At 33.8% G+C, this 16834-nt stretch overlaps 1 protein-coding gene across 4 annotated transcripts in view; it reads right to left on the bottom strand.

The window, feature by feature from the left end:
* CABCOCO1 (ciliary associated calcium binding coiled-coil 1) overlaps positions 1–16834 on the bottom strand; it is a 112548-nt gene that overhangs the window by 54260 nt on the left and 41454 nt on the right. The window contains exon 6 of one of the 4 annotated variants that reach the window (XM_059397481.1): positions 12076–12618. The exons of the other annotated variants lie outside the window; for them this stretch is intronic. Coding sequence (XP_059253464.1) covers positions 12595–12618 — 24 coding nt within the window. The 3' untranslated portion in view covers positions 12076–12594. Of the gene's footprint in view, positions 1–12075; positions 12619–16834 lie in introns of those variants that run through there. 4 annotated transcript variants of the gene reach the window in all.

The following is a 16834-nucleotide window of genomic DNA, read 5'->3' as shown; positions in this document are numbered from 1 at the left end:
CTACTTCCTGCTTTTCTTCTATTTATTTTGTGTTTAATCTTCTCTTTCTTGCTAATTTCGTAAGGTGGAAGTTGAGGTCAGAGATAAAGACATTTTCTTTAGTGGTATAAATTTCCCAGTAAATACTAGTTTAGTTTTATCCCATAAATTTTAATATATTTTGTTTCATTTTTACCCCATCAAAATAGTTTTAAAATTCCTTTTTGATTTCTTCTTAATCTATGGATTGTTGAGAACTGTGTTATTTAGCTTATACAGAGTTTTCTGTTACTGATTTCTAATTTAATTTAATCAGAAAACATCTTGCATGGTTTTAAGTCTTTGAAATTAATTCATACTTGTTCTATGTCCCAAAATATGGACAAGTTTATAAATATTCTTTGTTCATTTTAGAGAAATGTTTTCTGTTTTTATTCTATAAATTCAACTATGTCAAGTTATTTAGTAGTATTGTTTTATTGAGTAGTATTGTTCAAGTCTTCAATATCTTTATTCATTTAGTTTTCTTATTCTATCAGTCATTGAAAGGGGTTGAAATCTCCCACTGTAATTATGGATTTATCATTTCTCTTTATAATTCTATCAGTTTTTGTTTCACACATTTTGAATCTCTGTTTTTAGACACATAAATGTTTAGAATTTTTGTCCTCTTGAATTGACTCCTTTATCACTATGAAATGACCTTCTTTTTCACTAGCTAATTCTTTGTTCTGATATCTATTTTCTCTGATATTTATAAACTTATTCCTCCCTTATTTTTATGACTATTAGAATTATATATATATATATACTGTCCATCTTTTTACTTTTAGCTGATTTGTGGCCTTATATTCTAAGTGTGTTTAACATAGGCATCATATAGCTGGGTCATACAGTTGGCAATTTGACAATCTCCTTTTATTTATGATGTTACATTTAATGTGATAATTGATATCATTAGTTTTACATTTCCATTGAATGTGATAACTGATATAGTTGAGTTTAAACTAACACCTTGTAAGTTATTTCTATTTGTCCTATATGTCCTTTGTTCTCTTTTTCTGTCTACTTTTGAATTAATTGAGCATATTTTTATTTCATTTCAATTCTTCTTTTTACTGTATTTCTTGGTGTATTTTTAGTGATTGATTTAAAGTTTATAGTATACACCTTTAATCCAGTCTACGCTAAGTAATATTCTGTATCGCTTCATGTATAGAAACTTAGGATGATGTATTGCTTTTTCTCTCCTCTTGGCCTTTGTACTACTGTTGCCATACATTTTAGGTTCTTTATATGTTATAAATCCAATAATATAGTTTTAATTTTTGCTTTACATAATTTTTCATTATTTTATATTGTCTCACATATTAACCATTTCCAGTGCTTTCATGCTTTTGTATAGCTCCAGATTTCCCTCTAGTATCATTTTATAACATGTGTTGGTGTTGGTCTTTTTTGGGTTCATCTTATTTGGAACTTTCTGGGCTTCCTGGGTTGGATATCTGATTCCTTCTCTAGGTTGGGAAGGTTTTTAGTAATTATTTCTCCAAATGAGATTTCTATTCCTTTCTCTCTTCTCCTGGGAACTCTGAAGTGAATGTTAGTATTCTGATGTTTTGTAAGTCCCTTAGGTGATCTTTACCATTTTTTTTTTTTTTCATTCTTTTGCTGCTCTGACTGGATGAGTTCCATTGTCTTCTCTTCCATCTGACTGATCTTTTCTTCTGTTTCATCTAGTCTGCAGTTGAACCTCTCTAGTGTATTTCTTTTTTCACTTTGGCTATCATGATTTTCAGCTCCGTGACTTCTATTTGGTACTTTCTTATATTGTCCATCTCTTTGTTAAGGTTCTCATTGCGTTCATTCATTCTTTTCCCCACCTCAGTGAGCATCTTTAGGCCATTATTTTCAACTCTTTATGAGGTAAATTTCTTATCTCTATTTCATTAAAGTTTTTTCTCAAGGTTTTACATTTTTCTTTCATTTGAAACATACTCCTCTATTTCTTCCTTTTGCTTGATTCTGTGTTGGCTTCTGGATGAAATAGCCATGTTTCCCAGTCTTTAAGGAGTGCGCTTATGTAGGAGATGATCCTTGTCACTCAATTCTGCCTCAGTTCTTCATTGTGTCTCTAACATTTGTGCTTGTCCACACAACCTATTACATTTTTAATATTTCCCAGTAGTTGAGAATGTATGTACCAAGATCTGTCACTGTCCTAAGGGGAGAATCTCAGTGTATGTATATTCAGGTAGTATCAGCAACATCACAACTGCTTTTAGGATCCAAACTGTTCAACAGAAACTTAGGATTTCTCTAGTTCACTCTAAGAGCTCCTTAAGGAGGCTATTATAATGAAATCTTTATCACTCTCTCTCTCTATATCTATGTTTAAACACACACACACACACACACACGGACACAGATTCAGTATCTAAAGCCTCCTGTCACAATGCTGTATTAGGAACTGGAAATCTATGGCATAGAACAAAAGTTTTCCATTGACTACATACAAAAATCTCACTGGAAATCTTTTAAAATAGTAAGTAGGTAAGTTTCTTCTTTTTCTTTGGCAAATTGATACATTACATTTTTAAATCATTCTGTCTTCAAGTTAACAAAAATTTAAATTTACAAGTTATGTAAAATGCTTATTTTATGAAGTCACTCATACTTTAACATGTCCTTCATCCTTTAATTCATTATAATTTTGAAATGGCAAGTGCAGCTTATGTTACCAAAAACATTCCCTTTAATCTGAAAAATGTGATTTCTGAAAAGTCACTCAACACAAATAAGGCTCCAAGTAAAGCTTCCTTTTCTAAATCAGTTCAAATTACTTATATTTTAGATAGTGATACAGTACGAGAGCCCTAAAAAAATCAGTGAAATAGCACTGAGTTTTGTCAATTACACATATATGTTTTTCTATTTGAAGGGAAGAAAGAAAGGCAGGCCAGTAGAGATTTAAATGCCTTTTTTAAAATCTTCTTTTTTTGTCTTTTGTCTTAGTGGTTTAGTAATTTTTGGAGTCCCTTGCAGTATTTAAATGAATTTGTGTAAAGACACTGATTTTTTCTGTTTGTGAATTTGTGTAAAGGCACTATGAACTTACTGTTAAAATTTAACTGAGTTTTTATGGTTATGACATAAAGTTAATAAAATAATCCAAACATTGTAGCTATGTTTTAATCAAAGGTGACTATCTTAAACTGACTTAATTCCAAATGTCTGGACTTATTTTAACTTAATGGTTTTATGTCTAAGCAATAATTTAATTTTAAGCTTTTTGTTTATTCCAAGTAAAGTCAAACAATATGTACATTTGTTAGGAATAATCTTCGGGCAACAGTTGAGTTGATGTATCCCATTAGAAATGATGTGGGGAGCTTCTTTTGAATAACCTATCTAAACTGTTTCCTGTGATTTGTATAAATAAAAAGGAAAAAATTAACTATATATCCTTTCTATTCAAAATTAACTATTGAATGTTAAATATTTTCCACAACTATCCATTTTGGATTTATTGAAATAGTTTTCAGAAGTGGGGCCTCTTCCAAATTCTTAGAACACTTGAACTATAAAAGACTTAAAAATATTTTGAAATCCCATGGACAGTAATCTGATACTTAGGAGTTGTTGTTTTTTTAAAGAATAAATGGTGTATAAACTTTAAAATTAGAAATGCATGTATGATCCATCACAGATAGCAATATTTCAGTGCTTATAATGTGCCAGGCCCTTGAGATACAAAGGAGGAAGAGAAACGGAAATAAAATTTATGAAGTATTCCCTATTTTCCAGATACCTTAAATGTTATATAGTTTGTTTTATTTTATTCTTAGGTTTATTTATTTATTTGAGAGAGACAGAGAGAGTGAGCATGGGGTGGAGATGGGCAGAAGGAAAGGTGAGAGAACCTCAAGCAGACTTCCTGCTGAGCATGAAGCCGGATCCTGGGCTTTATCTCATGACCCTGAGATCATGGCCTGAGCTGAAATGAAGTCAGACACTCAACGAACTGAGCCACCCAGGTGCCCCTATAATTTATTTTTTATAACACTTCAAAGTTTTTTATAACTTCACTATTTTTATATATTTTATATTATATTTATAAATATATTTATGTATTTATTATATATTTATTTATATTATATATTATATATGTATTTTTTATAACACTTGAAAGTTCAATGATACAAATCTTTCCCAGTTTCAAAGATGAGGAAATTACAGCTCAGTAAGGTTAAATAATTTGTTTATGGTTATAAAGGGAGCAGATGGCAATGAAATTTAAACACACAAGCTGACCACTTTCATTTCATTATCAATATAACACATTTATTCTTCATTCAACTGCTCACACAGTTGGCCTCTGATGATGTGTTGAGGTATTGACCCTGGGGATATAAAATGATATAAAGAGACATGGATCCCAAACTTAAGAGGTTTGCAGTATAGCATATGGTACTAGGTTGCAAGTGCTATGAGAGAGAAATGCCCAAGGTGTTGGAGACCAGAAGACAGCAAACTTAATTAATTGAGTTACTGCCCTCTATTTTGCTTATCCTCACAACTATGAGAGACAGATATTATTCCCTTCATTTTGTGGATGAAGAAACTGGGCTTCATAGAGATTAAGAGTATTGTCAATGAAAACCCAACTTGTAAGTGATTTACTTTGGACCAATCTCATGTATCAGTTTCTGTTTTCACCTTGTGCCAAACCTGAAATAGGACTCAGTGGTTTTTTTGTATCAATTATGCAAAGTATATTCATTAAAGTGTTAGTGACCAGTGTAGATTTTATGGGAGATTTTTTAAAAGGGGGATTTCATTGTAGCATTCTTTTCTCACTAATATTATTAAAAATTCATTTAGTGTTTAAAGTATAGGCATGTTGTAGGAATGGCAAATGTGATCTATATTCCAAACATGGTTCCCATGCTCAAAGTCAGCCTACAGAGACCAGCTACCAGTGACCTTACTGACTCCCTCACCAATGCATTTCTTAATGCCTTGATCAAAGAAGTGTGTCCTCCGGACCCACCTAGGGATAATGGTTAGCAAGCGGCTAAATAGGTTATACATTATTTCCTCTTCCTGAGCTATCTGAATCTTCTCCTTGCATTATAGCAGAGAAATTCTGGCACATCATCCTAATTGACTGTAGTCCACCATTGAGTTCAATCTTTAGTTAACAAGCCAAGCAGACTAGTAAAGCTACTTCTGGGTACTCGAGCCACACTTTCAAGTCCTGAATCCTGAGTAAGTGCACCCACATCAATACATTCATTCTCCTCAACCTCTATTTTCTCATCTTTTGTTTTGCCCTCTTTGTCTAATACCATATTCTTTGGTGTTGCCTTTCCACTTCACCCTACTCCTGTCCAGTAAATTTTCTGGATACCCCATTCATATGTGATCAGCCCAGTTCAGAATTCCGTGAAGGCAAATTCTGAAGGCCAATCCTATTGTCAATTATTATATGGTCAGGCTTCTACAAATAACTATATTACTGGCCCTGGGTAACTGAGGAGGGCTTAATAATGGGATTATTGACAAAGATGGAGGCTGGTTTGGGAGAAAGTAACAAGGATGGTTCAGCACTCTATCTATTTTTATTCTTGGGCCTTATGGGGAAAGGGATGGTACAGTTTCCAGAATACAGATGGAAGGGCTGTATCGACATGACAGGAACCTTATCCTTCTCTAGAGGACACACCCAATATGCACTGACCCAGTAGAGAGGGAGCTGAGAGGAAAACCAGTTCAGTTTCTCTCCTCCCACTCATGCCCCCTGTCACCCCACTGGCTCAGCTAGAGGTCAAAGGCTAAAGGAGCCTACTGATAATTTCTAGAAATGCTGGCCTTCTGAGGCACAGAGTAGGGTAGAAAAAGGGGGAGTGGATCTTGGAGTGGCAAACAAAATCTATCCAAACAATAGACCAAGTATTTAATGTAGGCTTATCTATGGTATTTAAAATGTATTTAGGAAATAGCTATGTTCAATTATAATTGTTTTCATCTAGATAACTAATTATATTGAATAAATGACTGCATTCATTTTGTAAAAATGGAACAATTAAATATTCAGGACTTCAGTCATAGAGTTTATCTTAAGAAACATCTCAAGATTTAAAAAATTTACATTTATATCAAAGTTATGCTCATTTGTGTTTAAGGATTACATTACTCCAAAATATTCATTACTTAACAAAGAATAATAAAGTACTTTCCCTTCTCTTTTCTCAATGTTGGCTGTAACTTAATATACAGTAACAGTGTCCATTTTCATAAACTGTATATAAGCCGAGTATATGTATTTGTTTAGCAGTATTTATTATATAAAAAAGGATAGCCTGGGGTGGTTGTGTAGAAAGCATAAAGAAATCAAGAGAATTATAAAAGTGCGTAATAATTTAAAACAAAATTTTTGTAATATGATTTATATCTTATTTTTTTAGAAAACATGTTTGGAAGGTAATAAAGTTATACCATGTTCTATTTGTTGGTATTTCAATTGTTAAACTTCCATAGGTAATTAATATGACATGCTGCTTAGCTAGAAAGTGGTCTGAACAATCACTTTCATTCAGTTTTCTTTGGTGTCCCTAGGGTTTAAGTCACAGTCTTTGCAGAAAGTCTGGAACAGCAGTAAGTATGTGGACATTAGTTCTCAGGTTTCATATCTTTAAAATGTGGTTAAGTTGGAGCCCACCTCCTATGGTGAGGATTACCTATGTTGATACCTGAAGTGCTTAGACAGTTCCTGGTATATTGTAAATGCTAGCTAACTTAGCTTCCCGTCAGCCCTACACTTTTACCTAGTTACATATTATCCTAGATCTCTACCCAAGGTAATTAGCTCAGAGGAACTTTCTGTGATTCTCTGTCCCAGATTAGAGAAAGCTTTCTAATACAGGTCTTTATAGTAATCTGTATTTTTCCTTTACAGTACTTGGCTTATGAGTACATGCCTGTGGGCTCATCAAATCACTGTCCATTTCTTTTGCCTATTTGGCATTACAAGTAACTGTGTTTGTTTTGCTAACCCATGTCACACACCGATAGTGAAAAAAGTATTTGTAAACAAACTGACTTGGAGAACTTAGTATGGCAGGCATACCACAATTGTTTAATAATTATCTTGATTATTAAAGGTAGCAATAGAAACAAATCTGAAAATTACTAGCAATACCTAGTACTGGAAATGCATTTATAAGACAGTGATCTTGAACCTACAATTTTTCCTCAGGGTGAAATACTTGTTGAGCTTTGCCCATGTGGAACTTAAATGCACACTATCTCTGGTTTCTGAAGCCAAAGAAGGCACTGAGACCAATATCTGCTTGGCTCAGGTACCAGGTGAGGTTTTATAGTTACTAGTAAGTCTTGCTTATGAAAGGCTTAGTTTCAAATACTTAAACAGTTCTCTTTATAATTCTTGTCTGACCTAATAAGAAAATGCTATTTTTCAAATGAATGATTTTTATTTGCACAAATCAGAAGAAATAGAAATTTGATTATACAATGAAGAGATATTTATTAAGCACCTATTATGTGCAATCTAATTTGGGATATGAGCCATTCACAGTGGAGAATTTGATTTTTTTTCAACTCCAGGAGGCCTCCAAAGAGTGAGGAGCCATCAGAGTAGGACAAGTGTGTTGTGCAAGAGCAGCCTGACACAGGGGAGGAGATAACAAAAGATGAAGATGTGAGAACTGGAGGGTGACTGAAATTGGAGGAAAAAGAGATTTCAGCTATTGCTATAAATAGGAAATATGTTATTTATCTGCTGCTATGTAAATTATCCCAAATGTGGCAGCTCAAAATCACTTAAACACTTAAAGTCAACCATTCTGTGGGTCAGGATCTGAAGCTGGCTCAGCTGGGTGGTTTTGGCTCTGGGGCTCTCACCAGTAAGGCTGTTGGTGAAGGCTGTAATCATTTCACCTTGGGATGAGGATCCTCTTCCTACATCACTCATGTGGTTGATGGCAGGCTTCAGGTCCCAGACAAGTGGGCCTCTCCAAAAGCTTCCCAAGTGTCCTTATGACACAGCGGATGGCTTATGCCAGGGCAAATGATTCAAGAGGCAGATATCAAGAGAGTGAAAGAAAGCCTTATGGTAATTACAACATGGAAGCCACAGTTCTTTTATAGCTTAATTTTAGGAGTGACATCCCATCAGTTCTGCCATATTCTGTTCTCTAAAAGAGAGTCATTAAATCCAGCCTGCATCAAAGAAAGAGAAAGCTCTTGAATGAAGAAGTGTTAAGGAACTTGTGTACATATATTTAAGAATGTTAGAAGAAACATGAAGGGGCAGGGAAATATCCAGATATATCCAGATGCATAATGTCTGGGCTGACCTTGTAATGAAAGCTTACAATATAAAGATTTAACTATCTCCCTCTAGCTCCTAGGAATCAACTGTGTTTGTGTTTTTGTACATGTGTATTTGTGTGTGTGTGTGTGTGTGTGTGTGTGTGTGTGTGTGTGTTTCAAAAGGCAAGGGCAGGCCTGAGAGGAACCCCCTCCATAGTCAGGTGACATACAAACTAACACTGTAAAGTGCAATGCCTTAATGTCAAATCCCAACAGTGGTCAGTAGGAAGGGAGGATTCAGCATGGCTTATGGAAGTCAGGAATGGCTTCATAGAAGAGTTGCTTCAAATTGTAAATATTAATATGTGATGTTTATATATTTTGCTTTTTATTGAAAAAAAGATAATTCGAGTTTGATTTCTTGCTGTTTAAATGGAGCAAACATATCTGTTCACTTAACTGTTAGTTCTATGTCTCTTCCCATCTAAAATTCTTGATCTCTTTAGTTAAAATGTCCTAATTCTTTAAGTTACTGAGTATCAAATAAGAACCATAAAACATTCTCTGAATAATGGGTTGTTGTACCAATTTGGTTGTTCTTTTGAGAGAAATAGAGGCAGAAAGACAGACAGACAGAGATAGAGCCTGAGAGAGAGAAAGAGAGAGACACTCCACCCATAAACACTGGAAGAATTCTGTCTGTACCAGCAGGCATGCTAATCCTGAAATAAGGGAAAGTAGGTTGCTGTTCCCATCTAAATTTCTATTAGTCCAAAAGCCATGCTCTGGGAGCTTTGAAACTCTATATTCATCAGTTAAACTTGCCACGTTTGCTATGGTCATTAGTGCTTCAAGCAAACAAAAGAAATAAGCAATTAAAAAAAAAAATCAAACCAACCAACAAAAAACACTCTACCTCACCTACCTTTCTATTATTTCCTTGATAAAGCACAGAGCTAGTTTGCCACAGAAAACTTTGGGATTTTTATCCTCTTTACTCCTATAGTGTCAATGGTGCTGATGCAGCTGCATAATTTGCATAGAAAGTTGCTTGATTCTGTAGTCAGAATACCAATAAGGTGGCCTCTTTCTAAGCATGTTTATTCTCTCTTGATTGACTCTTCACTTGCATGCTTTTCTGCACAATGCACACTTACTTGCATATTCCCAACCATCTGTCAAACATGAAGACTTAAGTCTGGCCTCGTAATCAAACTTGAATGCTATGGAAGCACTGGTATATGTATGGCCGAATAGTATAGAACTGTGACCAAAATCATCTTCTTAAAGTAAATAATCAATAAAAACATGTTACTCTACATACAATTTTGATTGGCTTTGTTTGATTACAGAAATATGTAACAGTTAAGTCTGCATTCACCAAGATAGAGCTAGCTATACATTTATAGTGAATGACTTCCCAGTTATAAACAACTGTAGTTCTCTATCCACACCAACTATAGCAGTCCAACATGATTTCCAGCCTGTAGAAAGGAATCTACTTTGTCATTCTATTAGTTATGCTACCTAGAGTAAGACTGGCTCATCATAAATTTTATTAGCTTTACTAACAAAACAACATTTGGAAGTATACTCAAGGGAAGAACAGGACAAAATAGTTTAAATTGGAATTATACTAGAAAATCCTAGAAAAATTTGGGATGGATAGCCACACACTTATAGATAATCTGACTCAATCTCCTATCTAATGCTGTAAACTATTTTACAAAATATCTTTCCAAAATAATCATATAGCTGAATCAGAGTACACTCAATGAAGATAAAATTTATTACCTCTCAATTCACTCAATAAAATTTTGTAAGTGCCTTTTGTTTGCCAGGATCTATGCTAGGAGTTGCTAGTATCAGAGTGTGGAAGGCATAAGCCCCTGCCTTTCCACAGCTTATCCTTTCCATTTCTGTATATGTCTATTTTTTAGAAAGTGATTGCATATACCTAGTCAAAATCTTCCTTCAGAGTAGCCAGTCACTGGTCTTTGGTCTGCCAGCTGGGAATCAAACAGACAAGACAAATCTCTTTTTTATCTTGCCAGATCTTTAGATCTGAAGATAGTTGTTATATCTTCTCTGAACTTTTTCTTCTTCAGAGTCAGTTCTCTGGTCATGGAAAATCCAGGTTATTTTTCTCCTAACACATTGTGATTTGAATATGCTTCTTTTAACATGCGGTCTCTGAACATTATATAATCTATTTTAGACATGTCCAGACATCTTAGAGAAGAATGAAAAGAGTACTTTTTCTTTAAACCAGAAGCTTGGATTATTAATGGATTCTGCTGAGTATGTAATCACAAAATAGGGACATTGATTTTTCTTAGACTCCATTCATCCTGCCACTTCTTGCCATCTATTGGCTGGATAATATCTTAAGTAATAAAGTAACTCCCTGTAGCTAGCATCCTTGTTTTCCAAGTCTTGTTGTGATCACTGTGGACATTTTGGTGATTTATATAACTCATGAATAATAAGATGCTCATCCTCGAGTAACAATTAAATCATTTGCAATAGAACCTTTTGCTTTAGGGAAAAAGAACACTGCCTAATCACATAAACATGAAATGCATCTCTTCAAAATAAAGCAGACATTTTCATAATGTTATACAATCTTTTAAAGTTAAATAAGCAAGAAAAAGAAGAAATAATGCTGAATAAGAAAAGTAAAAGGAAATGAGATAAAAAAAACTTATATAGTCTTCACTCTGGGAAAAAGCTACATGCTGACTGCAAAAAATTTGAGGACATACAGACAAACATAAAGGGAAAGCAGATACTATGAGATATATACTATTACTATCAAATGACTGTAGCTAATGATTTGATGTCTGTCCTTCAGGGAGTATTCTCTCTCTATATATACATATATATGGATATAAAATTATAAACTGCAATCACAATAAACACATTCAGTAGTCTTTTTTTTTTTACTTAACATAATGTGAATAATTTTCCATCATAAACACAATCCTATATGAGTATTCTTAATAATGACTGCAATATATTATATGAAGTCACCGCATATTTTTATAAAACTGCTTGCTAATGATAGGCACTTAGGTAATTCACAGTTTGGATGTTATATATTTTTTTCTACTGTATACAAATAAACAATTCTGCCTATAGTCTGATTTCCTCTTTGGGATAAACTCAAATTGTTGGCTCAAAAGGTAAACACATTTTAAAGTTTGATATAGCTTGTCAAACTGCTCTCTGGGGAGTTTACCATTTTATATTCCTCCCATCAGTATATGAGAATGTCAGTTCACCACACTCTCACAAGACAGTATGTTACCATTGTAATTTTGGGGAATATGATTATTTTAGCTCAATTTGCATTTGAGTCCTAGTGTGAAAATCTTTATATACATTTGTTGACTTTTTATATATCTTCTCTTCTAAATATGCTTTGTTAATTTTTCATTAGTGGTCACCTTTTTCTCATTGATTTATAAGAAATTGTGTAAAACATTAAGTCTGTTTATGCTTTTCTGTCATTTGTAGTATAAATTTTATTTTTGGGGTTTGTTTGATTTCTGTTTGTGGTGTGTTCCCATCCCCTAAAACAGCTATACTTTTTGATGTGGTCAATGCATTAGTGGCCTCTGCTGTCTTAATACTACTATATTAGTAGCCTCAATTTATAATAGACATTCCCATTATTCAATAAACATTCCCTAGGTGGTCCATATAAAGTAGAATCTTCATAATTAAAAATGAGTAATGTAAACATATTTCTTCTATATCAACTTTCAATTTTCTGATAATGGGTTGAATGACTGATATTTAAAAGGGGTGATTCAGATTTTTTAAATTACACACTGAAATAATAGCCCCAACTATAATGTTCTGGGTTTGGTCAATAAAAAAAATGTCCCTTCTTTTAGGTTAATTGGTTCAGTAAACAATTACCAAAACATTAGGTAAATAAAAATAGTTCCTATACTGAGAAAAACAAGAGAAAAAAAAATCAGTTGCTCTGATCTCATAGAGCTATGTAATTAGTTCCCAAGATATAGTGCTATATTTGGAAGGCATTTAATAATGAGGAAATAAAAATGTAATGATTGAAAGTACTCTTCCCTCCTTCCCTTCCTTCCACCCATTCTAGTTTCCCTTCCTGCATTTCTCTTTTCTTCTTTTCTTTTTCTATCTTTGATTCCTTAAAAGGAGTGTTCCTCAAATTGAGCTGTAAGGGAATAATAGCTTTGGGTTGGCAGAAGAGAGGTTGGGGAGCATTTCAGGCGGTAGGAAGAGTTTACTTCATGGCAGCAGTAAGCAGGAAACCTGTAATTATGAAAAGACCAATCAGAAAACTGGTCAGAGAGGAGCTGAGATTAATGCTAGTGGGCCAACTGATGAAAAGACTTGAGTGACAGGTTCAAGAGTTTAGGCGCCATGTGATCTGTGATGGAAACCATCTTTAAATTATGCTCTGCTATTTATCAGTTATCTTACTGAAGACAGATCTCTGAATTTCTCTTAAAAGATTTATATTTAGGGAGGGATGATTATTTTCCTGTGCTTTGGAGAAAAAGGACTAGAGTGAAATTTGATAAATTGTATACCCAAACGTCAACCATTTTCTTTAAATGATAGATTCTAAAGTCAGTCACACATGCCAGCTAGAGCAGATAGAGTTATTTTAACACAACAATTTCTGATTGATTTTCTTTAGCAACACCCAATGTGAGTAGGTCAAACTACAAATTATGTCCTGTATGATTTTCCCTTCCAGCAGTTTGCTAATAGGATCATCCAACAAGAAAAAAATAAAGTATTTTTTCAAGATTAAAAATATCATCTGGATAAGTTTAGATTATTTTGAGAGGTACATTACATCTCAAGGGTAAACTGAATAGAAAAAAGGTATCTTTACAGATACGCTTCAGTTGCCTTTCCCCTTTTCAAAATATGACCAGACATGCAATGTTGTTTTTGCTGCTTTTTTTTTCCCTTAAAAGAGTGAGTGTTTACATAAGTCTCATATTTTGTCTATTCAGGACACTGTAACTTTATAGTTTAAAGAAAGAAAATAAAATTTATGTTCCTATCTGGTTACTTTTCCCCCCCAAAGCTAACAATTTTTAAGTGCAGTGTCATTAACACCCATAATCTATGTGGGTTTTGAAATAAGAAAGAAAAAAGTGTTTTCTTTATTTTGTTTTTGCTTTAGGAATAAGTGCTCAGAAAATGAAATTATATACAATTGACACTCACTGATTTTAGAGAGGTCTGAATTTTCTATATTTGCTGACTTTAAGTGGTATTATTTTGGGTTATGAAAGACTGCCAAAACATGACTCTAGGCAAGGTAACCACTTAGGTATATTTATCATTCTCTTTAAATATCTTTCTGAGTATACCATATTTATAATAATCAGATTCTGTTACAGTACCACTTGTGAAAACAGGGCCTCCATAGCAGCTGCAGTTTGTACAATGCACAACTCCATTAATCATATAGACTACAATGGAATGGTGCCTCCTGGAGTTGTGCAGAGGGAGTCTATGTGAAGAAGTCCATGTTATAAAGTAAAATTCTGAAACATATCAAGTATGCAGACTTAAACAGTCAAAAATAAAACTTTATCTATTACATTTTGTAAATTAGAGAAACTATCAAAGCAATCATGTAAGGTTTTTATATTAAAACAAATATGTACATGTATGTTTAAATATATATATATTTGTATATGTGTATAAATATATGTGTATATATATATATATACATATATAACCTTTGAAAGTACAAATGATCCAAGATTTGATATGTTGTCACTTTGGTAAAATTAAAATGAATAAATATTTTTAAAATGTACTATGTATACATAATTCATGATATCAACTTTATTTTCTCAGAAAAAATTTGGGATGCTATAACACAACACCAGATTTTTACTCTATAAATTACTTTTCAGCTAAACCTAATTTATATTTAAAACGTGGCAGCAACACACTTGCAAAGTATTTAGTTTTATGGATTGGGAGTTCACCTATTTTTTTCTATTCAGTCTTTTATTGTGTAAACACCCAGATGATCTCTGTCAATATATTAGTATGGAAACATGTTTATATGCCTGCACTTAATTTATAAAATGTGTCTCAATACTTCTTGGGAATGCATTAGGGAGCTCTACAACCTTATTAGCATTTGTTGTTGTCAGTGTTTCAGTTGGCCATTCTAATAGGTGTGTAGTAGTGTCCCATTATTGTTTTAATTTGCAATTCCCTGATGAAATATGATGTGGAGCATCTTTTCATATGCTTATTTGCCATCTGTATATCTTCTTTGGTGTGGAATCTGTTAAGATCTTTGGACCATTTTATAATCAGATTGTTGGTTTTCTTACTGTTGAGTTTAAAGAGTTCTTTGTATATTCTGGATCAAATGTATTTTTTGTGAATATTTACTCCCAGTCTGTGGCTTATCTTTACAGTCTCATGATATGGACTTTCTCAGAGAGTTTTTTATTTTAATGAAGTCCAGCTAAATCATTTTTTTTCAATGAATTGTGTGTATTTTAAAGTCATCACCATACCCAAGATCATCTAGGTTTTCTTCTACATTATCTTCTAGGAGTTTTGTAGTTTGTGTTTTACATTTATATCTGTGATTCATTTGAGTTAATTTTTGTATAGGATAAGTTCTGTATCTAGACTCATTTTTTTGTTGTGTGGATATCCAGTTGTTTCAGCATGACTTGTTCAAAAAGTCACCTTTGTTCTACTATATTGCTTTTCTCCTTTGTCAAAGATCAATATTTATATTATAAATATTTATATTTATAAAGGTCTATTCCTCAGTTCTCTATTCTGTTCTATTAATCTATTTGTCTGTCCTTTACCAGTACCACACTATCTTCATTATTTTAGCTTTATAGTAAGTCTTGAGTTCAGGTAGTGTCAGTTCTCCAATTTTCTTCTTCTTCTTCTCCAACCTTGTATTGGCTATTCAGACCCTTTTGTCTATTCATGTAAACTTTAAAATGAATTTTTTGATCTTCATAAGATAACTTTTGAGACTTTAACTGTGATTGCATTTAATCTATGCATCACATTGGGAAGAACTGACAACAATATTGAGTATTATTATCCATGATCATGGAGGAGAACACAGGCAGCAACCTCTTCGACCTCAGCCGCAGCAACATCTTCCTAGGAACAACGCAAAAGGCAAGGGAAGCAAGGGCAAAAATGAACTATTGGGATTTCATCAAGATCAAAAGCTTTTGCACAGCAAAGGAAACAGTTAACAAAATCAAAAGACAACTGACGGAATGGGAGAAGATATTTGCAAACGACATATCAGATAAAGGACTAGTGTCCAGAATCTATAAAGAACTTAGCAAACTCAACACCCAAAGAACAAATAATCCAATCAAGAAATGGGCAGAAGACATGAACAGACATTTCTGCAAAGAAGACATCCAGATGGCCAACAGACACATGAAAAAGTGCTCCATATCACTCGGCATCAGGGAAATACAAATCAAAACCACAATGAGATATCACCTCACACCAGTCAGAATGGCTAAAATCAACAAGTCAGGAAATGACAGATGCTGGCGATGATCATGGAATATACCTTTCCATTTATTTAGTTCTTGATTTCATTTGTCAGAACTTTGTAGTTCTCCTCATACAGATCTTGTACTTATTCATTTAAATTTATACCTAAGTATTTCATCTTTTGGATCTAATATAAATAGTAAAAAGGCAAAAGAAACTACTGTATGTTGGCCTTCAGTAATGTGGTGGTAAAGCATGAGGGTAGAGAACATGTTCTATGGTTCTATGATAACATATCAGTCTTTTAGGTAGCCTGTGCCTCTGGACTGCAAACTTCACAAGAGTTTCTGCTTTTTTCTCCCTCCTTAGATGGGTCAAATGGCTAGAGTGGGTTGGAGTTGGGTGTTTCCAATTACACAGGTTGGTCAGACTGTGACAATACCCTCAGCAGGTTAGGCTCTGGTTAACTCATTTCCCTTGAATGCAGGTCTTGTTAAGAATAACTATGTGGTCTGGCATATTTCAAAGTGGCTCTTTTCCCTCTCCCCCTGCCAGAAATACAGTGATATTTTTCTCAATATTTACTGTGGATTTCTAATCATGCTCTGGGGGGGAAATCTCAGAATGTTGTGGGGCCCCTCATGACTGGGCCCATTTAGAGTTTTCAAATCTCAAGAGTTGTTGGCACTGAGCTTCCAGCAGTTCGTCAATTACATTTCAGGCTTTCTTACCTGGCACTGGTTCCCATGACAGTTTCTACTTATAAGTCTATTACAATAAGCCACAGTGACCTGAATTTGCCGTTTCTCCAATCTTGGGGGAAGCCATTTGCCCTGTGTCCTTCCTTCTCATATGTATCCATGAAGTTGTTCATTTTCAATCTGTTCAGCTTCTTACTCTTTGTTAGGATAGAGTGGAGAATTCAAACTCCTTACGTGCAGATCTGGAAACTACTCCAACCTATCATTTTTAGAAATTTTACTATTATATG

This window comes from Mustela nigripes, chromosome 4 (assembly GCF_022355385.1).
Source record: "Mustela nigripes isolate SB6536 chromosome 4, MUSNIG.SB6536, whole genome shotgun sequence".
NCBI classification, from domain to species: Eukaryota; Metazoa; Chordata; class Mammalia; order Carnivora; family Mustelidae; genus Mustela; species Mustela nigripes.
Note: the sequence above shows the minus strand (reverse complement) of the source record. Positions and strands in the feature narration are given on the sequence as shown.